Genomic DNA, 26,399 nt, shown 5'->3' with positions numbered 1-26,399 from the left:
CGAGAAGCACAGATATTTCAGTAGAAAAGAAACCACAAAAGATTGTGACAGACAAAGCGTTACTGGTTAAAGAACTATTTGATGCATGGATTGTGAATTGGTTCCACTGGTCAACTCTGAACATGTCTTACATTGCTGTCTGTTTTGAATTATAGAATCATCGTGGCAAAACAGAAAGGAAAGCCTGGTATGAATTTATTTTGCAACATCTAAGAACATACTTTGAAGAAGCATCTTTCAAGTTTCTGTGGTGTAAACCTTTTCAAATTGAGGGAGGCTTTGAATGAAATAAATTTGCATGCCATGGGGATATAATGGGGGGGGGGGGGGGAAAGAAAACTGTATTACTCTACGGAGGGCAGGTATGGGTGAATGACCTAAATCAAATAAAAGCCACTTATAATAATCCATTTGCCAACAGCTTCATTTCAGCAGTCAGCCTCTTAAGAGGAGACATAAATACTCGAGGGGAAAATAGGTATGGTAGGTTTGATGGTAAATTTGGTGGATATTAATATTCACTGCTATAACTAACATTGATAAATGAAAGTGATAATATTCTTTACGTATAGCCTAGATCATGAGCAATCTTCACAATTTTTTGCTCTGTCTATGTTACAATGTTCCAGATGAACGTTAATAATGATAAAACTGAAAAAAAGGCTGGGATTTCCCCCAAATTCCCTATCATTCCTTCAAATGACACTTCCAAAAGCAAACGAACTGGTTATTCATCCAATGAATATTCAGTCCATGGTGCCCAGGCCAGTCAAACATCTGACTAAAATAAAATAAAAGCAATTTACTGTGGATACTGGAAATCTGAAACAAACACAAAGTAGCTGAAGAAACTCAGCAGTGTTGCAGAGACAGAAACAGAGTCAACTTTGAGTCTAGTACAACTCTGTCTAAGAGCCGAAGAAGAATCATACCAGATTCAAAAAATTAACTCTGCTTCTCTCTTAGTAGATGACGTCTGATCTGATGAGTTTCTCCAGCATATTCTGTGTTTGTTTCTGACTAAACTAATCCCATTTTCCAGTTCTTGGCCCATAGCCCTGGAGGCTATGGCAACGCAAGTGAATATTTGTTTAAATGTTACATTAGTTTCTGACTCACTCACTCTTTCAGGCAATGAGTTCCAGACTCCCACTGCTCTGTAGATGAGAGATGTTTCTCCTCAAATCGCCTCTTGGTCTTCTACCTCTGATCTTACATCTGTGTCCCCTGGTTATTGACCCTTTACTCATGGATAAAGTGCCTTTCTATCCATCCCATACTTGATATTCTTACATTCCTCTATCATTTGTCTTCTTATTCACATTACCTACCCGCCCTGCTATTTTCAAGGATCTGTGGTTCTGCACACATAGGTCCCTCTGACGTTCAGTACTTTCCAGGGTCCTAGCATTCATAATATAATTGTTGGCTCTTCACAAGTTCATTTGCTCACATTTTTCTAGATTAAATTTAATTTGCTACTGCTCTGCCATTCCATTGATATTGTCCTACAGGTAACAGCTATTCTCCTCCTTATTTGCCACACAACCAATTGTTGTGTATTCCACAATCTTTTTGCCATACCTTCTACATTTAAGTCCAAGTCATTCATGTATACCATAAACAGCAAGGGTCCCGGCACCGAGTCCTGCAGAACCTCAGTGGAAACGGGCTCCAATCCAGAAACATCACTGTCATCTTTGCTTCCTGCCTGTCAGCCAATTTTGAATCCAATGTATCACTTTGCCTTGGACCCCACCCTGCTCTTACTTTTGTGACCACTTTCGTAATGAGGGGCCTCATCGAAAACCTTGCTAAAATAGATGTAGACCGCATCAATTTGATTATCCTCATCGACCCTCCTAGAAAAAGTGGATCAAATTTGTCACGTGACCTCCCCTTAGCAAATCAATGCTGACTACACCCGATTAATCCGTGTCTAGCCAAGTGCATAAAGAGTCTGTCTGTCTTCCAAAAACATCTCCACCATCAAGGTTCAACCACGAGGCCTGTATTTTCCTGATCTATCCCTTGCACCTTTTTCTTTTTAAATACTGGGTGGACATTAGCCAAAGCCTTGGCACTTGTGGCCAGAGAGGGTTAAAATACTGCCAGGATCTCGGATATATCTCTCTTTGCCTCCGTCAACAACTTGGGATACTTATTGTCTGGGTCTGTGGGTTAATTCATTTTCAATGCTGCTAAACCCACTTGAACCTCTTCCTCATATTAATTTCTTCACATATTTCACAGTCTTCCACCATGATGATTATACCTGCTCTTTTTTTCCCCATTCTGAAGACCCACTAGGGACCGCGGGCATATTTTCAAAGGTGCATACCCACATTGTCTCTATGGTACACTATGGGGCCTAATCCTTCCCCAGTTACCCTCTTGCTCCTTATATATTTAAAACTCCCGTTTAAGTTTCCTATTATTCTACCTACCTGTGCTTTCTCATGCACTCTCTTAGTTTTCCCAATTTTATTTTTAAGCTCTTCCCTATATTTTTATGCTCTTCTATGAACTCTGACACATTGAGTCCTCAAGTATCTGCCATAAGCTTCTATTTCTTTCCTTGATCCTAAAATTTTCATAGAATCCCTACAGTGTGGAAACTGGCCATTCAGCCCAACAAGTCCACAATGACTTTCTAAAGAGCATCTCACCCAGAATCAGCCCCCTATCCTATAGCCCTGGATTTCCCCTGGTTACTCCACCTTACTTGCATATGTTTGGACTGTGGGAGGAAACCGGAGCACTCAGAGGAAACCTGCACAAATTAGGGGAGAGTGTGCGAACTCCACCAAGACTGTTGTCCAAGGCTGGAATTGAACCAGGGTCCCTGGCACAGTAAGGCAGGAGTGCTAACCACTGAGCCATCAGGTCACCGGACATCCAGGATTCTCCAGCCTGGTTCTGCCTTTGTCTTTATGGGAATGTATTTGCCTTGTGCACACACTGTTTGCTCTTTGACTGCCTCCCACGGCTCTCAAACCACACGGGTCAAGTCTTACCTTACTTCAGTAAGATTAGCCTATCCTCAGTTCAGAACTTTTATGACAAGTCCATCTTTAATCTTTTCCATAGCTAGTCTCAATCTAACTGAGTCTTGGTCACTATCTCCAAAACATTCCACTACTTCTACAGTTCTACTTGCCCTGGCTCATTTTGAAATATTAGGCCCACAACTGCCCTTGTTGGATTTACTACATACTGGCTAAAAACTTCCCCTGGATACAATTTAAGAATATTTCTCTCTTCCTACCCTGCACATAAAACACAATCTAAATTAATATTTGGGATAGGTAAAATCCCCTACACCTCTCTGAAATTTCAAGGCACACTTGATTTTCTATCTCTCTGAGAATTTGGGGATTATTCTTACAAAGTTACCGGTGATTGCTTATGATATTCTTCCACATACCTATAGCCATCATTCTTCTAGAGTTAACTGACTGTGTGAAGCTTCTTGAGACATTTTATAAGCAAGATTTGTATTACTAATACAATGTATACGTATTGTTCCTAGAAATGCCTCTAATCACATTTTACAGTTATAGAGTTTACGGAGAGCGGTAAGGACAGTGCAACATAGACCTACGTTGCATACCAGGCAAACAACATTTTGATTCTAAGATTCTCATCTTTGTTTCCAAATCCTTCTGTGGCCTCCTTCCTCTCCATTTCTGCAATCTCCTAAAACCCACGACCTTTTAAAATATCAAAGTTCTTCGAATTCTGCTCTCTTGAGCAACTTTGATTTTCCACTAAAAGGACAGAGGCTGCAGGCATTTGGAAACATTAACGCCTGCAAGTTCCCTTCCAAATCACAAACTATCCTGAATTGGAGCTCTATCTCTGGCCTTTCACTGTCACTCGATGAGAATCCTAAAATTCTTTGCCTAACTGAAGTGTGGGAGAATCTCATGGATTGTAGATGTTCAAAAAGGTGATTACCTTCAAGAGTACTAGGGATGGGTAATAAATTCTGGCTTAGCCAGCATTGCCCACATCCCAGGAAGAATTTTTAAAAATTGCTTTACCATTGTTAGCCTTGCCTTCAGAAGCCTAGGTCCCAAGCTCTGGAATTCCAGTGCTACACATCACCGCATTGCTTTCTTTATTTTAAGACACTTTTTGAAAACTTCCTCTTCGACCAAGCTTTAATTCCCCTTTGTGTGGTTCAATGTTGTATTTTGTTTTCGAATGCCCTTGAGAAACATATTAGGGAATTTTATTACGTTGACAAGTGCTTTGTGAATTGTTGTTGTAAATTGAAGAATGAACAGAAACTGGTTCTAGTCGGAGCAGACAGTCTAAGCAAATGTTTAGCTGCAGATATACCACTTGGTTGTCGGAGCACTATGCCAGTGTGTTGAATTCCTGGCCATGAGATCACATCTTGAATTTCATCTCAAAGTTATTTGCCTTTTCCATCCTTCAGATTAGAAAATTTTCCAGTTTGCTTTTCAATTAATTGGTTTCAGCAATGCTGCAGTGGGAATATCTCAATTAGTCTTAGCATTTTGGTGTTAGAGACAATAGCTGGAACCATGGGATCACACCGTCTATACAATAAACATTTATATTTCCCAAAGCAGCCAACCACACACACCCTTGTCCCTAGCCAGCTCCTAAAACATTTATTTAGGGCTAGAAACAAACCATAAAAGACACCACCTAATCCAGCTACTGACTCTTCCAAGAGGCAGATAAATAGAGTTATAAAGTCATAGAATCCCACAGCACAGAGACAGGCATTTCGGCCCAAACTGGTCCATGTCGACCGAACTGTCCATTCAAGCTAAGTCCATTTCCTTCTCGACCTTTCCTATCCACGCATTTCTCCAAATGCCTTTTAAATGTTGTTAATGTTACCGCCTCAACCACTTCCGCTGGCAGCTCATTCCATGTGTGTACCACCCTCTGTGTAAAAACGTTGACCCTCAGACTCCCATTTTATTCTTTCCCCTCTTATCTTAAACTGATGCCCTGTGGTCCTTGATTCCCCAACCCTGGGAAAAAGACTGAGTGCATTCACCCCATCCATGCCTCTCATGATCTTATACACTTCCATACGATCTCCTCCCTCAGTCTCCTGTGCTCTAAAGTAATAATGTCCTAGCTTTGCCAACCTCTCCTTATAATTCAGACTTGAGTACTGGCAACATCCTAATAAATTTCTTCTCCACTCTTTCCAGTTTAATAACATTCTTCCTACCGTGAGGAAATCAGAACTGAACACAATACTCCAAGTATAGGCTCACTGACATCCTGTACATCTGCAACATAACTTTGCAGCTTCTATACTCAATGCCCTGATTGATGAAGGCCAGTGTGCCAAAAGCCTTCTTCACTGCCCTGCCTACCTGTGATTCCACCTTCAGAGAATCGTGCACTTGAAAACCAAGGGCCCTCTGTTCCACAAAACTCCTCAAGGCCCTACCATTCACCATGAAGCTCTTACCTTGATTTGACTTTCCGAAATGCAATACACCTCACGCTTATCTATATTAAACTCCGTTTGCTATTTCTCAGCCCACTTCCCCAGCTGATCAAGATCTTACTGCAATTTCTGATAATCTTCATCTCCGTCCATGATACCATCTATTTTAGTGCCATCTGCAAACTTACTAATCATGCCTTGTACATACTCATTCAAATCATTGATATAGATGACAAACAGCAATGGGTCCAGCACTGACCCCTGAGGAACACCATTACTCACAGGCTTCCAGTCCAACATTACCCTCTGCTTCCAAGCATCAAGCCAATTGTGTATCCAATCTGCCAGCTCTCCCTGGGTTCCATGAAATCTAACCTACCAAGCGGAACCAAAGGCCTTATAGAAATCCATATGTGTCTACCACCCTGCCCACATAACCTTCTTGGTCACATCAAAGAACTCTAGAAAGTTTGTAAGGGATGATCTCCCACACACAAAGCCATGTTGACTACTCCTGATCAAACCCTGTCTTTCCAAATGCATTTCTATCTTATCCCTCAATCATCTCAAGTAACTTACCTATCACAGATGTTAGGCTTGCTGGTCCAAAGTTTCCAGGATTTTCTCTGCAGCCGTTCTTGAATAAGGGCACAACATTCGCTACCATCCAGTCATCCAGGACCTCACCCATGGCTAACAATGATGTAAATATATCATGCAGGGCCACTGCAATTTCTTCTTGAGCCTTTTGCAGGGTTCTTGGATATATCTGGTCAGGGCCAGGAGATTTATCTACCTTCATACATTCTAATATGTCCAACACCACCTCCTCCTAGCCGTTCCTAGATATCGTCACTAACTTCCCTGAGTTTTCAAGTGTTCATGCCTTTCTCCACGATAAACACGGAAGTGAAATATTCATTGAGGACCTCGCCCATTTCACGCCATTCTGCACATACATATCCACTTTGGTTCTTGAGGTGTCCTATTGTCTCTCTAGTTATTCTTTTTCCTTAAATATATTTAAAGAATCTCTTTGGATTCACCTGAATCTTCTTAGCCAAAGCCATCTTGTGCCTCCTTTTTGCCTTCCTGGATTTCCTTCTTCAGTAAACTCGTGTACCCCCTGTGTACCTCCAGGGATTCCCTTGATCCCAGTTGCCTGAACCTGAGCCATGCCTTGTTTTTTTCAGCTTAATGCCTCAATATCTCTTGTCATCCCGGGTTCCCTACTCCTGCCAACCTTGCCCTTCGTCCTCACGGTAAGATACAGACCTTGAACTCTACATGTCACACTTGCTATCACACTCCCATTTGCTGGAGGTCCCTTTGCCAGCAAACAAACTAATCCAATCAACCCCTGCAAGTTCCTGTCTAATTCCATCAAAATTTGCCTTGCCCCAGTTTAGAACTTGAACCTGTGGACCAGTTTTGTCCTTCTCCATAACTATTTTAAATGAATAGAACTGTGGTCTCTGGTTCCAAAGTGCTCCCCCACTGTCACCTTAGTCACCTGTCCTGCCCTACTTCCCAAGAGTAGGTCATGTTTTTCCCCTTCCTGAGTACCCTTTATATACTGCTTGAGGAAACTTTCCTGAACACAATTAACAAATTCCACCCCATCTAAGGCCTTAATACTACTGCAGTCGCAGTCTATGTTAGGAAAATTAAAATCCCCGGCAATGACGACGTTATTGCTCCTGCAAGTCTCCCCAGTCTCCCTGCATATTTAGTCCTCTAATTCCTGTTGACTATTTGGGGTCCTGCAGTACAACCCCAATAATACCGCCATCTCCTTTCCTTATTTCTTAGCTCCACTCATGAAGCCTCACTGGATGACCCCTCAGTTATGTCATCTCTGGCTACTGCTGTGATACTCCCCTCAAATCAAAAATGCAACACCCCCTCCCCAATTTCCTCCCCCTCTGACCCACCTAAAGCATCTGTACCCTGGTATATTAAGCTGCCAGTCCTGTCCCTCCCTTAGCCATGTTGCTGTAATGGCTATAAATATCCCAGTCCTACATACCTATCCATACCCCGAGTTCATCGGCCTTACCTGTCAGCCCTCTTGCATTGAATTGGATGCAATTTGATCCAGCAGGCATTTCTTGATCCCTGTCCCTGTTCCAGCCTGACCTGTCCCTTCAACTTGCGATTTCTGAATACTGTATCTCCTCCCAGCCTAGCACTTGCCTCCCTGCTGTGGAAGATTCCACCCCACTCCCCCAACGCCCACCAATCGAGTTTAAACCCTCCCTCATAGCATAGGCAAATCTGCCCACTAGAATACTGGGCCCCCTCCAGTTCAGGTGCTACCTGTCCCTCCTGAACAGGTCACCTCTGTCCCAGAAAAGATCTCAATGATCTAAGAATGTGAATCCCTGTCCACTGCACCAATTACTGGGCGACGCATTCATCTGACATAGCCTCCTGTACTTACCCTCGCTAGCATGTGGCACTGGAAGTAATCTGGAGATTACCACCGACGCAGTCCAGGTTTTTAACTAGGTGTGGCCACCTCACTAAAACTCTTATCTATAATGTGCTCAGCATCTTGGATGTTTCTGAGTGTATCCAGCCTCAACTCCCTAACACGGTCTCCCAGGAGTGACAGCTGGGTGCACTTCCAGATGACGGAAGTCTTCCGGAGCTCCCATGTCCTGCAGGTGATGCATGCCACTGCCCTAACTTCCACCTCATCTGCTCTAAGACTAAAGAGGACAATTAATATGATTTTATCTGCAATTACATGTAATTTTTTTGCTGAGCCGCTGCTCATTGGAACGTCTCAAGCCAAAGAGAAAGCCGGGGGGGGAAGAGCAGGGGGGTTCGATGGGGAGAAACACTACCGTAGTGCAGCATTTGGACCATAAGCACTCCTTAATACCAGGTCTAAGACAATCTGCTCTTCAGTGCAGGTGACTGATTCCAGGCTCTAATATATGTGCCAAAGTGCTGCCTCTCCCTCTTGGTCGCCCTCTGCTGGATGCTCCAAAGAAATAGCCACAGCCAGTTTTGGGAGAATCCAAGATAATAAAAAGTGTGGAGCTGGATGAACACAGCAGGCCAAGCAGCATCTCAGGAGCACAAAAGCTGACGTTTCAGGCCTAGACCCTTCAGCAGAGAGGGGGGATGGGGAGAGGGAACTGGAATAAATAGGGAGAGAGGGGGAGGCGGACTGAAGATGGATAGAGGAGAAGATAGGTGGAGAGGAGAGTATAGGTGGGGAGGCAGGGAGGGGATAGGTCAGTCCGGGAAGGACGGACAGGTCAAGGAGGCGGGATAAGGTTAGGAGGTGGGAAATGGAGGTGCGGCTTGAGATGGGAGGAGGGGATAGGTGAGAGGAAGAAAAGGTTAGGGAGGCGGGGACGAGCTGGGCTGGTTTAGGGATGCAGTGGGGGAAGGGGAGATTTTGAAGCTTGTGAAGTCCACATTGATACCACTGGGCTGCAGCGTTCCCAGGCGGAATATGAGTTGCTGTTCCTGCAACCTTCGGGTGGCATCATTGTGGCACTGCAGCAGGCCCAGGATGGACATGTCGCTAAGGAATGGGAGGGGTAGTTAAGATGGTTCGCGACTGGGAGGTGCAGTTGTTTATTGCGAACCGAGCGGAGGTGTTCTGCAAAGCGGTCCCCAAGCTTCCGCTTGGTTTCCCCAACTCTGGCAAATTGTTTTCTTTTCTAAATCTGTTCCTGTTTGTCACCAAGTGACTTCTGCTTGAACACGCAACTACAGGCCACTGAGGGTGGGTGAAGACAGAGTGCTCAGGTTTGGTTGTGAAGCCCCAGACAGTCAAACAGCTTAATGACACTCATATGCCTTTGAGGAATATCTACTTGAAATGTGGAAATGACAGCCAGTTGACACCAGTTAATTCATACCCCAGCGCGAGCCAGCAGCTTCAGGAGAACAGAAGACAAATCATTCAGCAGCAGTCATGTGGCCTTCATGTCATTGGAAAAGGGCGCCTGATTATCTTGAGGGAGACAAGGAATCGAGATTTTGTAAATTGCTGAGTTGCTAATTTCACAGCAGTGGAAGGTTCACATCTTACGGTGACAGAAATGCCTCTGCGGACTCTGAACCGGTTATTGAACAACAGATACAAAAATAAAAGAAGCTATTTCTTTCACACTTATCTCACTGATATGGGATTTGTTTTGCTTCCCAATGAAAGATGATAGCGGCTCAGACCGAAACATGGCCTTATGCTGTTGAAGAGGCATTTTGCACAATTCTAAAAATAGTTTTTGTCAGTAAAAGTTTGATAATTTTTAATCTCTAAAGGATTGCATATGTCAGGCTTCTTGACAATTAACCATTAATGGCCTGATGATTTTCCCATGGCAGTGAGCTTCATTCAGATAGGAAAGTGAAAACTGAGTTCTCTTGCCCACCCAACTGTCCTGACGGTGCAAGCCCATGAAGGTGAAAGCTCTACAGACATTCTGGCACCTAACACTGCTAACTCCTGTTAGATGTTACCAAGGAAGATGCCTAAAATTATTCACAACCATCCTACCCACCCCAACCCCCAAATTTCTGCCATTCACCTGCCAACACACCCGACCTTTTTAAAAGTTTATTCTTTCAGAACGTGGGCCTTGCTGGCTATGCAAGGACTTACTTTGGATTACAAATTGGCCTGGAGAAGGTGGTGCGGAGTTGCTTTCCTGATCCGCTGCAGTTCATCTGGTGAAGTTACACCATTCCTGCTGTCGGGAAGGAAATTCCAAAGATTTGAACCCAGGGATAACAATAATAATGTGTGATTGGATGTGGCTGGGAGGGAAATGGCAGCTGGTGGTGTTCCCTTGTACCTGCTGTCTTACAGTCATAGAAGTATACAGCATGGAAACAGACCCTTCAGTCCAACTCATCAATACTGACCAGTTTCCCCACTTGCCTGCATTTGGCTCATATCCCTCTAAACCTTTCCTGTTCATGTACCTGTCTAAATGTCTTTTAAATGTTGTTAACTGTACCAGCATCTACCACTTCCACTGGCAGCTCATCACACACTCGGTGTATAAAAAACTTGCCCAATTAGGTCCTTTTTAAATCTTTCTCCTCTCACCTTAAAGATATGCCCTCTAGTTTTTAACTTCCCCTCTTTAGGGAAAAAGAGCTTTGCTATTCACCTGCGCTATACACATCATGATTTTATAATCCTCTACAAAACCACCCTCAACCCCTTTCACTCCAGTGAGAAAAGTCCCAGTCTCTCCTTATAAGTCAAACTCTCCACTCCTGGCAACATCCTGGTAAATCTATAAATAACCTCTCCAATTTAATAATATCCTTCCTATAGAGGGGTGGCAAGAACTGTACACAGTAGTCCAAAAGTGGCACCACCAACATCCTGTAGAATCTTAACATGGCGTGCTAACATGCAGTGCAGGAGAACAAAGCTATTGAAGGAGTTACACATCTTGCGAGATGTGTACACTGATGTTGTACAATGGTGGTGAAAGGAGTGGCAATCAACAGGTTGCTCTGTCTTGGATTGTTTTAAGCTTCCTAGAGCAACACTCATCCAGTCAAGTGAGAAATATTCCATCACTCTCCTCACACGTGCCTTGTAGATGGTGGATAGGCTTCAGAGAGTCAGTAGGTGAGGTTTCTCCTCAGAATTTTTTCATTGGAGAAAAGGAGGAGGAGAGGGGACCTAATTGAGGTATACAAGATAATGAGAGGCATAGATAGAGTTGATAGCCAGAGATTATTTCCCAGGACAGAAATGGCTAGCACGAGGGTTCATAGTTTTAAGCTGGTTGGAGGAAAGTATAGAGGGGATGTCAGAGGCGGGTTCTTTACACAGAGAGTTGAGAGAGCATGGAATGCGTTGCCAGCAGCAGTTGTGGAAGCAAGGTCATTGGGGTCATTTAAGAGACTGCTGGACATGTATATGGTCACAGAAATTTGAGGGTGCATACATGAGGATCAATGGTCGGCACAACATCATGGGCTGAAGGGCCTGTTCTGTGCTGTACTGTTCTATGTTCTAATTCACAGCTTTTGATCTGCTGTTATAACTACAGTATTTATGTGGCTCGTTCAGTTCAGCTTCATGTCAATGGTAAGTTCCAGTTAGAGGGGTGTTTACAGTAATAGCAGTTTACTGAATATCAGCGAGGGATGAATAGATTCTGTTCTAACAGATGGCATTTGTGTACCATGAACGTTGTTTGCTATTTCTCAGCCCAAGCCAGAATGTCACCCATCATAAACAGCTTCAGTTTCTGAGTTCAGGACTGTGCAACTAACAGTCAACATTCCCACTTCTAACTTCATGACGGAGGGCATATAATAAGTGAAGCAGCTGAATGTGGTTGGGCCTAGGACACTGCTCGGAGGAACTCCTGCAGAGATGTCCTGGTGCTGAAATGACTGACCTCCAACAATCACAACCAATCCTCTTTTGTATGGCTCCAACCTTCCTCCTGATTTTCCATTAACTTTGCTTTGTTAAAGAATCCTTGATGGCTTAGATCATCAAATGTTCACATGATGACAAGGGCAATGACTCTCACTGCACCTCTGGGAGTTCAAATCTACTGTCGATATGTGGACCAAAGCTGGGAAGAGGTCAAGAACTGAATGGCTCTGGCAGAACCCATCACGGGTATCAGTGAGTGGCTTATTGCTGAGTAGGTGCAGCTTGTTAGCACTGTTCATGACATCTCCCATCAACTTACTGATGATCTGGAGTAGACTGATGGGGTGATAATTGGGTTGCGTTGGATTTGATCTGCTTTTTGTGGGCAAGACATAGCTGGACAATTTTCCATACTGTGGGGTAGATGCCTGTGCTGTAACTTTACTGGAATACCTTGGCTATGTTGTAGCTAGTGCTGGAGCTCATGTCTTTAGTACTTTTGCTGGATTATTGCAGTATTAAATGTCTTCAACCATTTCTTGAAACTACATGGAAATAATCAAATTTGCTGAAACTGTTTGCAAAGGTGATGGCCCAGTGGTGTCATCGTTGGGGTTGGTTGGCTCGCCGAGCTGGTTTGTTGCTCCACAACAAAGCAGCTTGGTGAGTCAAGCAACCCAAACACCCACAACCTGAGGTACAGATCTACTCCAAAGTGGTGTTATCATTAGCCTAGTAATCCAGAAACGCAAGTAAAGTTCTGAGGACCTGGTCTGCCTTGGCAGATCGTGGGATAAGAGTCTAGAAATAAGAATCTAACGATGATCAAATACCATTGTCGATTGTTGGAAGAACCTATCTGGCTCATTATTGATAATAAAATGTGAGGCTGGATGAACACAGCAGGCCAAGCAGCATCTCAGGAGCACAAAAGCTGACGTTTCGGGCCTAGACCCTTTATTATCTTGGAATTCTCCAGCATCTGCAGTTCCCATTATCTCTGGCTCATTATTGACCTTGTCAGAAGGAAACTGCCCTCCTTACCCTATCGGCCGTATGGGCTATTAGGGATAGGCAACAAATACTGGTCGAGACAGTAGTGCCCTCATCCCATGAATGAATTCGAAAAGATGTGTTTGGTCCTGTTGTTTCCACTGATGTGCTCAGCCTCCCAATTATTGAGGATGGGAACAGGAATGAAGCTTCACCCATAATGTTTCATTATCCACTGCTATTTGTGATGGTGTGTAGCTGAATTGCAGAGTTGGGTTTATATGTGTTGGCTGTGTGTCTATAGCATGTTTGTTATGCTGTTTTGCATGCCAGTTGTGCTGTGCTGTAGCTTCACAAAGTTGACACTTCAATCTTACTGGCCTGGTGGTGCTTCTGGAATATCTTCCTGTACCCTGCATTACATCCGTACAAACTACCAACTGGAACCAATCAGATTCTCTTTGGCCAATTAGCCAGCATTTAATTTTAATAGAGCAGCAACTCTCAGACCCCACCCTCTTTCTCAAATAAATAATGAATTAAAGAGATTTTTCAATGCTCTCCGATTTTTCATCCAGGTTGCTTAGAGCAGTACCCTGGTAATTATTCACTTCATTGCTACTGTTTCCAGGACAATTAGGAGAGTCGGTAGCCCTACTGCCACTTTAGCAGTATTCGTCCATGGTGAATGTAATCAGTGAAAATTGAGAAGGTTCTCGATACTGCAGAAACTCATGAATCCTGCTTCAGTCCATAATGGATTGCCACATGCCTGCCCCATTTTTGTAAATGGGTTTAGAAAGTGAAATTGCTTGATCAACGATGAAGCAATTTCAGTGTCCTATCCCATACCCCTCGATCCCTTTAGCCTTAATGTCTGTGTCCAGCTCCCTCTAATGAACTGGCCCCAACAGCTTTCTGTTGGAGAGAATTCCACAGGTTCAAAACTCTGAGTGAAGAAATTCTTCTTCATCTCAATCTGAAATGGTTTACCCCTTATTCTTAGAACTAACAACATTGACACGCGACTGAAGTCAATGTTCTTTGGAGATCATTATTATTCTAACACCTTACTCCTGGAACTTCCCCAATGGCTGAGGAAGATGGGGTTTGCGTTAAGGTAAACAAGCAAGAAACTGCATCCTCAGCCTGTCCGGATGGTCCGAGAGCTGAAATGAAGCCTAGACAGGGATTACGAGTGGTGCCCATTTGCATTACACTTCTGATTCTGCTGCCTCAGCTGGTGTGTGAGAAGCCAGTTTGAGGTGTTTGTCTTTTTGTTTTGGAGGCAATGATGCTGTTGAATATTGGTGCAGGCTCGAAGGGCTGAATGGCCCCCTCTACACCTGGTTTCTATATTTCTTGTTTTCGTTGTGGGACTGCCCTTCACTGTTGAATAGCTCTGGTGAACAGTCAGCAACCTGAAATGTTAAACCCCACCTCTCTCTCCACTCCGGCTGTCTGACATACAAATTATCCAGCATCTGCTGTTTTTTAAAAAAAACATTGTTTGTTTCAGCAGATGAAAAAGATGTTCCAATCCACTAAACAAAGTTTTGTGTGGTTTCCAATTAACAAGGGAAGGTGGTAGAGGGGTTTGAAGGTGAGACATCATGTGATCGAAGCCCTGGTTATATCCAGTTTTGGCAGTGCTAGTGCAACGGCAATTAGCAGAATGACATCAAGTTGAAACAACTGCATAGCACGAACTGAACACCACTATCATCTCTCAAGGGAACTCGCTGGCTTCCGTCTGCTAACGCCACCCCACACAGTAAATGTCACCACAGACCAATAAAAAGTTACACAAGTAGAACATGAGCCAAGGTTGACCTGAGAAAACAAAAGGCATAGATTTGTATGGTCTATATCTAATTTTAGCACCAGATTTCAATTTAAACGTGGCTAAATGCCACATTTCTGAATTATCCACCACTTTTCTGTGCTTTCCAGACTCTTTTAATTGTTTTCCGACGATGGGAGTTTGAAAATCGTTCCCCCCTCCCTCTATATGTAGATTGCTTCTTATTTGAAGAAACCACTCAGTGCCCCCTTCAGGCTATAGTCAGCATGAAAAACTCAGCCAGGCTCACCTTTCTGCTAAATAGCTACACTGCTGCATTTTTTTTTGGAAAACGCTGTTTTAATGAATTCCCAACTTCGTTCACAAAGATATCTCTTCTACAAATATTGATAATTGTTCCATCTACTTGGATAAGGGATATCATCAGAGAACAATGCCACTCAAACTGCTGACATTTCAGTGATATTTGCTTAAATGCCAAAATCGATTTAATAGAACAATAATTTCGAAAGGGAGCACCCGCTCCCTCAGAGACCGACTATTAAAGTTAATAAAGTCAGGCATACATCATACAAATAACCATTAAACGTCCGGGGAATGTGGATATTCCCCATTATATTTCAATGGATAACAGGAGATCCCAGTGAATTGTAATGCAAAATGGATTTATTCCTCCTGACTTCCATGGAATTTCACACGACATAGAATGGAAACGGATGTTGCCTTGCTGCATTACACCACGATTGAAATAAAGGAAACCCAATAAGGCCCTCCCCTATTTCTCACAGATCCTGGGTTGAAATAAAATGTTCCCAGTTACTTGCCATACATGAAATTTGGAATCCTCTATTAGCACAGGATTACTTGCTACAAAATATGGTCGAAGACAAAAAAAATTGAATGCTTTCAAGAGGGAATTAGGCACAGTTCTTAGGGGTATAGGAATCAAACATTAGATTAGATTCCCTACAGTGTGGAAACAGGCCCTTTGACCCAACAAGTCCACACTGCCCCTTGGAGCATCCCACCCAGACCATCCCCCTATAACCCACACACCTCAGAACACTACGGGCAATTTAGCATGGCCGATCCATCCAGTCTGCACATCTTTGGACTGTAGGAAGAAACCAGAGCACCCAGAGGAAACCCACTCAGACACGGGGAGAATGTGCAAACTCCACACAGACAGTTTGGAATTGAACCTGGATGCCTGGTGCTGTGAGGCTGCAGTGCTAACCACTGAGCCACCGAACATTATTGCTCACCCTAAGGTGAATAAGGTTCTGACAAAGTGACTGTGCATCTGTACTGCCCTTTCAAAGTTCCATGAATGGCAATTGGTGTTGGCTTGCCAATCACATCACCGATTTCTGGGTACAGAAGTCACTGCCCAGCATTAGCTTTGGGAGCCTGCACAACCTGAAAGAAAACTAGAGGCAATGCTGACTCCTGGTTGGATGATCAGCAGTGATCGTGTCGAATGACAGAGTAAGTTTGAAGGGCTGAATGGCCTCCTCCTGATCCTATTTTCTACGTTTCTATGTGTCTAAGAGGTTGATGGTGCAGGAAAAATGGGGTTCTCACAGTTGGACTTTTGTTAGATAAATGAATCAAGCAATATTGAGTGAATAGTGTCACAACCTGAGCGACTCATGCCTGTTTCTAATTCCCTCTGAAAATTATCCTGCTCTACTGTCTCAGAGATTAATGTCCAAATACTCATCCAAAATGAGTAGCAAGTACACAGCCCAGGCAAAGAAGCATCAGATTGCTATCTGGTGGCAGTTTAGGTTAAGAATGGTCAGTTCCACCTGGTATTTCTGGATAAGTAAATGAAAAGAATTCTTTGCACTCAAAATCACCCAGTCCTCTCTTCTATCAAATGCACTCAGAAGGCAGTGTCACAGCTCCCTTTTAAATTGGCAAACTAAATGAAAACATGAACTCAAATCTGCACACCGTGACCCAAACAGCTTGATTTCAGAACTACAGCCAACTTTATAAAGCCACCTCAACACAGTGCTATCCATCAAGTTGATAACACCAGTTTCCTTGTCAATTATAAAAGGGCAAATCACTAAATTCACTCGATTCAGTTTGTTAGTGTACTGGCATTGTAAAAGCTGACCCATATGAACCAAGACGTTCATGGGGTAGCAATTGGAGCATTATCATTGACCTCAGTGCCTCAGGTTTAAGAAGCAGAAAATCACTTGGAGTCCATCTCATGACCATTGCAGGACCCCAGTTCACATCTTGGTAATAAAACAAGAGAATATTGGAAATAGTCAACTGGTCTGGCAGCATCTGTGGACAGGGAAGCGGAGGTAATATTTCTGATTGATGAACTTTCGTCAGACCTGGTCAAAAGCAGGATTTTCATTTGTCTTCTAACATTTTGCAGTGCTGACAAAAGATCAGTGAGTTGATACATTAACATCTCCCTCTGTCTGACCTGCTGAATCTTCCCAACACTGTTTTTATTTCAGACTTTTTTTTCCCACATCTATGAAGACTGTGTGAGGAAAGGATAAGGGTCCTATCTATTACTGACCTGCTATTAGTGACAATTTAGAATGAATGTGTGAGATTGTAGATGGTTGTGGGTGCCAAGGAATCAGACAGTTCAAGCAACTTCAAAACAAGGAAACACGAAACGGGGAGATTTTTCTTTAAACGAAGATGGGGGCTAAGAAGTTCAAATGTTGTTTCCTTGCTTGTAAATAAAGTGCTCCCTCAAATCAAATCTGTTCATGCAAGATTGTTTTATTTGCAATAGAATTGCCTCATTAAGGTCTTGTTTGGGTGGATCTCGCTTCTGATCTTTTAATTCACAAGACTGATCAATAACTAAACTGCCATAATTACAGTTTGCAAAGAAATGCTGAACTCAAGGACACAGTGCAGTATTAAGCACACTGACATGTTTAAAAATAAAGTAGAGCCATACCAATATGGCTAGCACTGTTGACATTATTCTACTGCACTGTAAACTAATGTTATTTCTTCAGGATGTGGGCTTACTGCCCAAAGGCTTTAGCATTGACTTCACTGGGTTCAAAATCCCTCCACCCCCAGCCTTATCCTATGGCCATCCTTCCTTCCTCTCCTCACCTCCCTGACCTGATCTAACTTATCCATCTTACTACTCACCTATCCACTCCATCCCTCCCACTGACCAATCACAATAATCTCCTACCTGCATCGAGCTATCATCATCCCACCTAACTTTCCTCCAGCCTCACCTCCTTCCTCTATTTATTTCTGGGCTCCCCTCCCCCTCCCCAGTCCTGATGAAGGGTTTCAGCCCAAAATGTTGACTTTCCTCCTTCTGGGATGCTGTCTGACCTGCTGTGCTTTTCAAGCTTCACATCTTATTGACATTATTTCTTCAGGAACTGGGAAAGCCTAACATCGCTAGATCATCATTGGAATGATCTTTGACAATCCCCCGATGCTCCCAGAAGGGAGTCTCTTCCTGGTTAAGGCAGGTAAAAATGGTTTAGAAATTCATGACTGATGGCAACTCAAGTTGTAAAGATAAGCAGGTAGCACGTTAAGAAAATACTCCTGTTGTTTGCTGCAGCCAGAGATTTCACTCTGGTTTTGTTTCTCTGAACAGTACCTTGGGCCAGTTTAGATCAGTGTTTCAGGGGTGAGGTTATCACTAAAAACATAGAAAATGATTCTGGCAGAGCTTCATGAAGATGCGGACCGCTGTAAATGCGTGGGATGTCTTGTAAACCCAGTGACACAGAACAATCAACTGAATGCACTCACTCCCACATGTTGAGTACAGACCTAGCCTTTCCCTTATGCACTTAGAATTATGTATTTAAAAAGTTACAGAGCAACAAAAAAAAGGTTAACATCAACCTGAAGCTACGCCCACACATTGGACCCAACAATCCAGCGAAATCAGTTATCTTCTGCTAAATGCATGACTCACACTGAGTGGCAACTTACAGCAGATTGAAAAAGTTTGAATTGAGCTCTGTTGCACAATGCATGGATGAAATTCTTCAAAACATTCAGCTGCATTAGATTACCCTTGAGATTTTCAGGAAACACAACTATTTTCAAATGGAAATGGATGGTCAGTTTTGGCTGGAAACGTGGGAAAGAATTCAAATCCCTCGTTATCATATGACCTCAGTGATGTTACTCACAACTTCAGATGCTAATTTGAAATGGAGTAGAAAATAGATTTCATTCAGGCTTGTCAGTGCTCTACTGGGTTCAATACAATACATATTGTAAGCTAACCTGATACCAGGTGAAGTTGCATGGGGATAAAGCATGAAAGAATTGCTGGGGGGGGGAGCTGGAATCCAGCAATGTACAACATAAATACAACAGTAAACCTGGGCTATCAAATTCAGCAAAATGTGCCTTTTTACTTAGATGAACAAATTAGACACCCTTAGCAGCAAATTGCACTACCAAAGGCAGATAAAGTACACTACTAAATCTACAATACGAAGATCTGTTGAGAAACAGCAGTGGACTACAGCTGAAGCCAGTCTAAATATAGCGACTCACATTTGAAGATAGGCCATAATTCATTACAAGTGTGTGCGAAAATCGAAGGAACACACTTTTATAATACATTGTGATAGGAGCAAAAGACAGCTTTGACAAAGACATCAGTTTTAAGGAAATTCTTACAGTTGGCACAGGAGAAAAATTGAGAATTCAAAAGTACGGGGACTCAATTATCATTAACTGCGGGATAAAGGGAGCACAACTGATCAGAGTAAGACCGTACAGTCCTCAGAGGTATACCATGACTAAAGATGCCCAAGATAAGAATTTTAAAATTTAAGGGACTTGTAAAATTGGGAGTAAATGTAGTTCAATGAGACTGAGGCTCATTGCGTCATAGAATAATACAGCATGGAAACAGAACCTTCAGTCCTACTTGTCCATGCTGACCAAGTTTCCCGAACTAAACTGGCCTGCATTTGGCCCATATCATTCTAAAACTTTCTTATTCATGTACCAATCCAAATGTCCCTTATATATTGTAAGTTTACTTGCATCTACAACTTCCTTTGACAGTTCATTCGACGTATGAACCACCCTTTGAGTGAAAATGTTGCTCTTCAGGTTCCTTTTAAATTTTTCTCCTGTCATCCTTAAAATTATGCCCTTGGTTTGAACTCCCCAACCATGGGGAAAAGACCTTTGCTACTCACCTTATCCATGCCAGTCATGATTTTATAAACCTCTAAATGGTCACCCCTCAATGTCCTACGCTCCAGTGAAAAATGGCCTGGCTTTTCAGCTCCTCCTTATAACACAAACTTTCTAATCCCACTAACATCCTTGTAAATCCTTTCTGCACCCTCTCCAATTTAGTAACATCCTTCCTATAGAAGGGTGATTAGAACTGTATGTAATACTCCATAAGATGGCCTTGATACTGTTTAGAATATATAAAAACTAAAGTCTGTGATATTAACTCAGGTTAAATCTTGTCCATTTCACTTCGATGTGCACGTTTTTTAAAAAAAGTATTAATTTCTGCCAATAGACTTCCCTGACATGAATATTTATTGCAAATTTTGAATCTTATTATTTGTCATTGGAGATTTTATAATATAAATCTTAATCCAATCTTTCTTCACCTCCCCTCTCCAAAGTCTACCCTGCAGACTCACGCTAGAGTTTGGAGCTTAGTCTTTGTACAGGGAAGATCAGTGGGCTATTTAACTGATGCTTGTATCACATTGGGTGAAAACAGGATTGTGTTAGTGCCATACGTTCACTTTGTAGCTGGATGTGATTGGATAGTGATCAAATGCGAGAAACCTGTTTATAATGGAGTTCAGACCAAAACTATCGTGTTATAAGTGTTGGATTAACTGAGATCAACTAACTCAGCATAACACTAATGACCAGAAAAGTAACAGACAGCAGTCAGCCACCATCTTCATGATGGCATAAAAAAATTCTGCTAAGGTATTCAAAGGGTTAACCAATGAAGACTGTCTAAAAGAAATAATTCTGCTGAAATACAAACCCCATACTTAATAGAAAGCAATTAGAGGCCGGTGTAGGGCACAGTATGTTTTCTTCAATGCAGAATTTATTTCAGTAAAATAGAAATGCAAATTTAATTCATTTTTTATTAATAGGTGCTTTATTAAAGTTACATAATTTGATTCACAGATGAACAGACTCCATCCAATTCCCTTGCTGGATTTCTGCATTCTGAGAACTTAATTTAAATTTCAAAAGTGGCTTTGCTCATGTTCTTAAAAAGGATCAACTGCCAATCTTCCATCTAATGGTTATAGGAATGTCTAGTGTGTAATTGATGTAATTGGGAATTGGTTGATGGCACTATGGTGTCTGTGACAAAACTGTGCCCTGGGCTCAAGCTCAACTCCAGGACCTGAGTGTATTGTTCTGGCTGTCACTGCACTGCAGTATAGAGAGAGTGCTATATTGTCTGAGGCACCAGCCCCATCTTCTGATTCTGACATTAAATCATTTGCCTTAAGGAGATATTAAGGATTCTTGAAGATAGAATTATACAGTATCGAGCTAACAGTCCTCCCTTGTCTCGTATTGTTGTCTGTGATAGCTTTCTGTCTGCTGAATTTGGCACACTTATCCCCATAACAGTCACAGCACATCAAAATAATTCATTGAAGGTAAAGTGTCTTGTGGCAATCTCAAAACAAGACAAGTTGCAGCATAATTGCAAGCTTTTCTTTTCTTTATCATTCTGCATTTGGTCCTCTTTATTCCTATTCTTTTTAACCTTGATGGCATCTTGCATGATGAACTCCATCCATTTTCCTGGTTCCTCAACAGAAACATCTTAACTGAGGAAGTAATTTTCATCTCATCTGTTGACAGACAAACCTACAGGATCAGACCAGTTCACCTGTTTCATACACTGTTCGATTTTACTCTCCATTGACTTAAGATTGGAATAATGTTACCTTTTATATCAGGATCATGGTGAGGCGTGACTAGGGTAAAGATTCAGACTAGGCTTTGAGTTGTAATTTCTGCTTAGCTGATGCGGAGAAGTCAGTGAAAGCCTTAATGATTATAATCTTCACATTGTCACACAGAAACCAAAAAGGGGGGAAGACAATATATTTTAAAAGCATAAGGCTTTTCGTGGCTGCCGTTCATTTAAACATTTCCTGGAATACAGCACACAGAAAATTGGACTCTGCATTTCCAAACTTGACCACTCAGGACAGGGAAAGCTGGAATTAATTACAACACTTGGCCATCACCTTGTTTACTAATCGGCCTGCTCTTGATCTTGAATCCCGAAACTGAATATATTGATTCATTGCAGCCACGGCATAACAAAAAGCAGATCAGTCACATAGTTTGTTTTCAATTCCACACTTACAGTCACAGAGAATGATGCAAACACAACTGCATCTATAATCAGAGAGGGCATACAGTCAAAGTATTTCCCAAAAGGCTCGCTTTAGTTTTGCCTAAATTCTGCCACTGAATTGAAGACGCAAATCTGAAGTGAACAGGGTTTGTATCAATGTCACTACGGAATGCATTTTAAAAAAAAGACAATGCCCTGATGGGGATTAACAGCCAGAAGGACACAAGAGATTTAGGAAAATTTCCATTAGAGTAAAATGACTGCAAAAGCTAGATAGCTCTTCGTGACAGAACAGCCCATACTGGGAGATGTATAAAACGCCAGTGCTGAAATCTAAAGAGAGATAGACAAATGAGGAAGATATCCTTGCAATATGTAATTGACATATACAGCCAATAACAAGACAAAGGATGGCTACTGGAAAGGAAATGTTTGTGCTCAGAAGCTACAAGGAAGCACGGAGCCTGCAGTTGTTGCATACTTTTTTTTGGGAAAGGGATGCACACGTTTGGGAAATTAATCTTCCTAAACTTCGCCACTTTGCCTTTGAATCCACAACTAATCATTTTCAGGTCTAGTCCATTGAAGGGAAAATGAGCGAAATCTAGAAATTGCCCAAGGGGCTCCTTTGCTGCCGCCCCCCCCCCCCCCCCGCCGTCTGTAGATGGGTACCTGTCCCACCTGTCCAGTATTCACCCGCACGTTTCATAGTCTCCTTCCTTACTCGATGCTGATCACACACAGTCTCCCTGTTCCCGATGCCAGCCCAGTGACTGCCACTGGTAAGTGCATGTCTTTACAAATTCTGGCTGGGGACAGGACTGAGCGCTATTGTTGCGAACTCATTATGGTACAGATTGGCTTTTCTCACACATTGGGATTTGCAGACCATTCGGGAACAGGGTCGCTCTGCTCTGAAGAGAAGGTTCCCTTCAGCCGCCCCCTTAACAGTGACGGGGGTGGGTGGGGAAAGAGGGAGAGAGCGAGCGCTCACAAAGGAGTCTAACAGGCTACTGAACGAGCTCATGAAGGCTGAACGCCACTGTCAAAGACGGTGGTCTTGTGCCTCTGAAACCGCACCTGAACAGAATCATCTCTACCAGCCTTCTCAAAATAATCAAGGGGCCACTTCCTTAAAACATTGTCCTTTTTTTCAAAATAAACTGAGTTGATTTTCAGGTGTTTAATGCCTGGCAATCACTAACTTAGCCAATGAAGGGGAATTTCATTTTGCAATACATTACCCATTAGCTGCTGACAATGGTTAGTTCAAAGCAACCGTTCCAATAACAAATAAAACATTGTTACCGGGCTATTCAAAGCGACAGGAGGGAGACGACTGCAAAAGCTCTTTCAAAAACAAATATTTACAAGTTCTTCACAACCTTAAGTGCCATGGGGAATTAATGTGTGTGTGTGTAAAAACGCGCACACTTACTTTAAATTCCTTTTTTTTTGCCAAGTCACAGATGTCTATAAGAAACTAGTTTTTTTTTGCTAATTAGTCATCTTCCAGAAAGCTCTAACCCAAAACAGAATTCAGCCGATTTTCTTTCCGTAAAGATGCAATGGATTATCCATGAGACAATTACATTGAAACTACTGATTTTCCAATACAGTAGCAATTTGCGAATAAACAGCGGACACTTAGTATTGCAACAAAACAAAATCACCAATTATGACTAAGTCAAAATGAAAATGAAGAGGTTTTAGGTTACCTTGCTTGTCAAACAGCTCCCTCATGCACCCGGGGTTACCCTTGTTCGCTCTGCTTTGGACAATCTCAAGGATTCGGAGAGCAGCGATCACAAGAGGACTTCACTGATCACCCATCTATATAGGCTCTTAGCTCATGTTCTGAACTAGTTGTCTCCACACTCGTCCCAATCCTGCTCTTGAGAGTCCAAATGCCACTCCTTTGGCAGGACTCGCCGTGGAAAGGTTAAGGGGAAACAGTCCTGGAAGTCTGCTGGTCGCCACAGCAGCTGTATACAGTTGGGAGGCACCTGGACGTGTTGTGCCTTCCACAGTGTGTGTGGCGGAAGAGGAGAATAGCTGGGAGGGTGGTTTGTCCCTGTGCTGTGCGTGCAGATGCAGCCTGTCTCTCCTTTCTCTCTGTGTTCAGTGTCTGTGAGGCACCCTGCACGGGATTAGGGCTGAGCTCCCACCTCATACCTCTGTGTGATATCAGAAGCGCACGCAGTGCCCTCATCTCTCTGCTACTCCGAGCACCAGCCTCCAGCCTGCACCAAAATCTGAACTGGATCTTGCGCGGAAACTGGACTGGCTCCTATTTTGTTTCCCATTCCTCCAGGCAGCTGTGTTATTTATTCATGACATTCTTTCCCTATTGCCCGTAAGAGATACCCAAATGCCAAAACTTTCGCTGACATCATCCTGTATTAAATCTAGGATTTAAACTGAACTTTTTAACCATCGAAACACATCAATTCAGGAGTTTAAACATCTATAGATATATGTTTTCTGTGTTATTTTTCAGTGGAACATAGTTTTAAATTACTTCCACAGTAGCAAGGCTTTGGTTACATAAGTTAAATGTTTTTATTAAACTAAGAATTGGAACAGCTAATTTTGGAGAATTAAACAAAACATGTCTCAGATTGAGAGAGATAATGGGAACTGCAGATGCTGGAGAATCCAAGATAATAAAATGTGAGGCTGGATGAACACAGCAGGCCCAGCAGCATCAGACTGATGAAGGGTCTAGGCCCGAAACGTCAGCTTTTGTGCTTCTGAGATGCTGCTGGGCCTGCTGTGTTCATCCAGCCTCACATTTAATGTCTCAGATTGAGTTGTGAGAAAAGTCACATTGTCTGTTCCAAATCATCCCGCCTTCCCCTTGCACGTTCTGATCCTTCTCAGGGGAAAGCCCATTGTCGCAGCCATTATTTACTCATCTAAGCCAAATAGTTGATGCATGGACCAATGCCGCAGCCAAATGCAGTCCCCTTCTTGCTCAACAGGCACATTTGTGTACGTTCAGATTTGAGATGTGACTGTTATTGGGATTCCAGCTTCCATTTTTATCCTCTGATGACATCCTATAACCATGCTGGTTCTACTCGACTGACACAACACAGAATATGGAACAACCCACAATCTACAAGGTTTAATACTCAAGAAACCGCGGTGCCCCACAAGCGCTACAAGGACCAACTGAAGCAACAGCTGTCTCAGGCCGGCATCACCTCAACGGAATGGCAAAAGCTGGCCTCTGACAGGGACGCATGGCGGAAGAAAACTACGACGGCGACGGAGCAGTTCGAATGTTTGAGGAGAGCAGCTGCAAAGGACAGACGGAAACACAGGAAGGAGCCCTCATCTCAAGTCCCGCTGTCTGGACCATTCCCCTGCCCGCACTGCCCCAGGATCTGCAGGTCCAGAATAGGACTCTACAGCCACCAACGGTTGTGCCAACGAAATCGCTGACGAATCTCTTCCCAACTGATCTTCGCAAGCGAAGAATCTGCCTGATGATGAATACTCAACAAAGTTTTTTTTGATCAATCATAATTTCTTGGTATTGCTAAGGGGCCTTCTACCTAGTAGCAGGAGCCCACTGAAGAAATGAGTCAAATAAATCTCTCAACCAATTAATTAACTTACCTTTTTGTATGTATTTCCAACGTAGCTGGCATTTGGTACCCATCCTTAATTGTCCTCCACAGATTTACTGGACCTCTTCAGTGGGAAATTAAGAGTAGATAACATCACTATGGATCTGGAGTTACACATAGAGCAGACCAGGTCACTTCGGAATATTGCTTTAAATTCTAATCTCCCTGCCATTGGAGAGATGTTATTGAACTTGAAAGAGTGCAGAAAAGAGTTACAAGGATGTTACTTGGGTTAGCGCATTGGAGCTATAATGAGAAGCTGTGTAGGCTGGAACTATTTTCCATGGAGCGTTGGAGCCTGAGGGGTGACCTTATAGAGGTTTATAAAAAAACATGAGGGGCATTGGATAGGGTGTATGGTCAAGGTCTTTTTCCCAGGATAGGGGAGTCCAAAACTAGAGGACAAAGGTTTAAGGTGAGAGGGGAAAGGTTTAAAAAGGATTTGAGGGGCAACTTTTTCATGCACAGGGTGGTGAGAGTATGGAATGAGCTGCCAGAAGAAGGGCTGGAGGCTGGTGCAACTACAACATCGAAAAGGCATCTGGATGAGTACCTGAATAGCAAGGGGTTAGAGGGATATGGGCCAAATGCTGTGGCAATTGGGATTAGATTAATTTAGAACAGCTGGACGGCATTAATGAGTTGGAATGAAGGTTTTGTTTCCATGCCGTGCAACTCTGTGACTCTATGGTAACATTTGCTATGCTAAAAGGTGATATGGGCTTTTACAACAATGGTGATAATTTCATGGTTGCCAT

At 42.8% G+C, this 26,399-nt stretch overlaps 1 protein-coding gene across 1 annotated transcript in view; it reads right to left on the bottom strand.

The window, feature by feature from the left end:
- The window catches only part of sema6bb (sema domain, transmembrane domain (TM), and cytoplasmic domain, (semaphorin) 6Bb), a 513,075-nt gene extending 488,851 nt beyond the window's left edge, over positions 1 to 24,224 (bottom strand). The window contains exon 1 of the mRNA XM_059638496.1: positions 23,722 to 24,224. Coding sequence (XP_059494479.1) covers positions 23,722 to 23,746 — 25 coding nt within the window. The 5' untranslated portion in view covers positions 23,747 to 24,224. The remainder of the gene's footprint in view (positions 1 to 23,721) is intronic.
- Positions 24,225 to 26,399: the final 2,175 nt, after the last annotated feature.

The sequence above is a fragment of the Stegostoma tigrinum genome, chromosome 30 (assembly GCF_030684315.1).
Source record: "Stegostoma tigrinum isolate sSteTig4 chromosome 30, sSteTig4.hap1, whole genome shotgun sequence".
NCBI lineage: Eukaryota > Metazoa > Chordata > Chondrichthyes > Orectolobiformes > Stegostomatidae > Stegostoma > Stegostoma tigrinum.
This window is presented reverse-complemented; position numbering and strand designations above follow the sequence as displayed.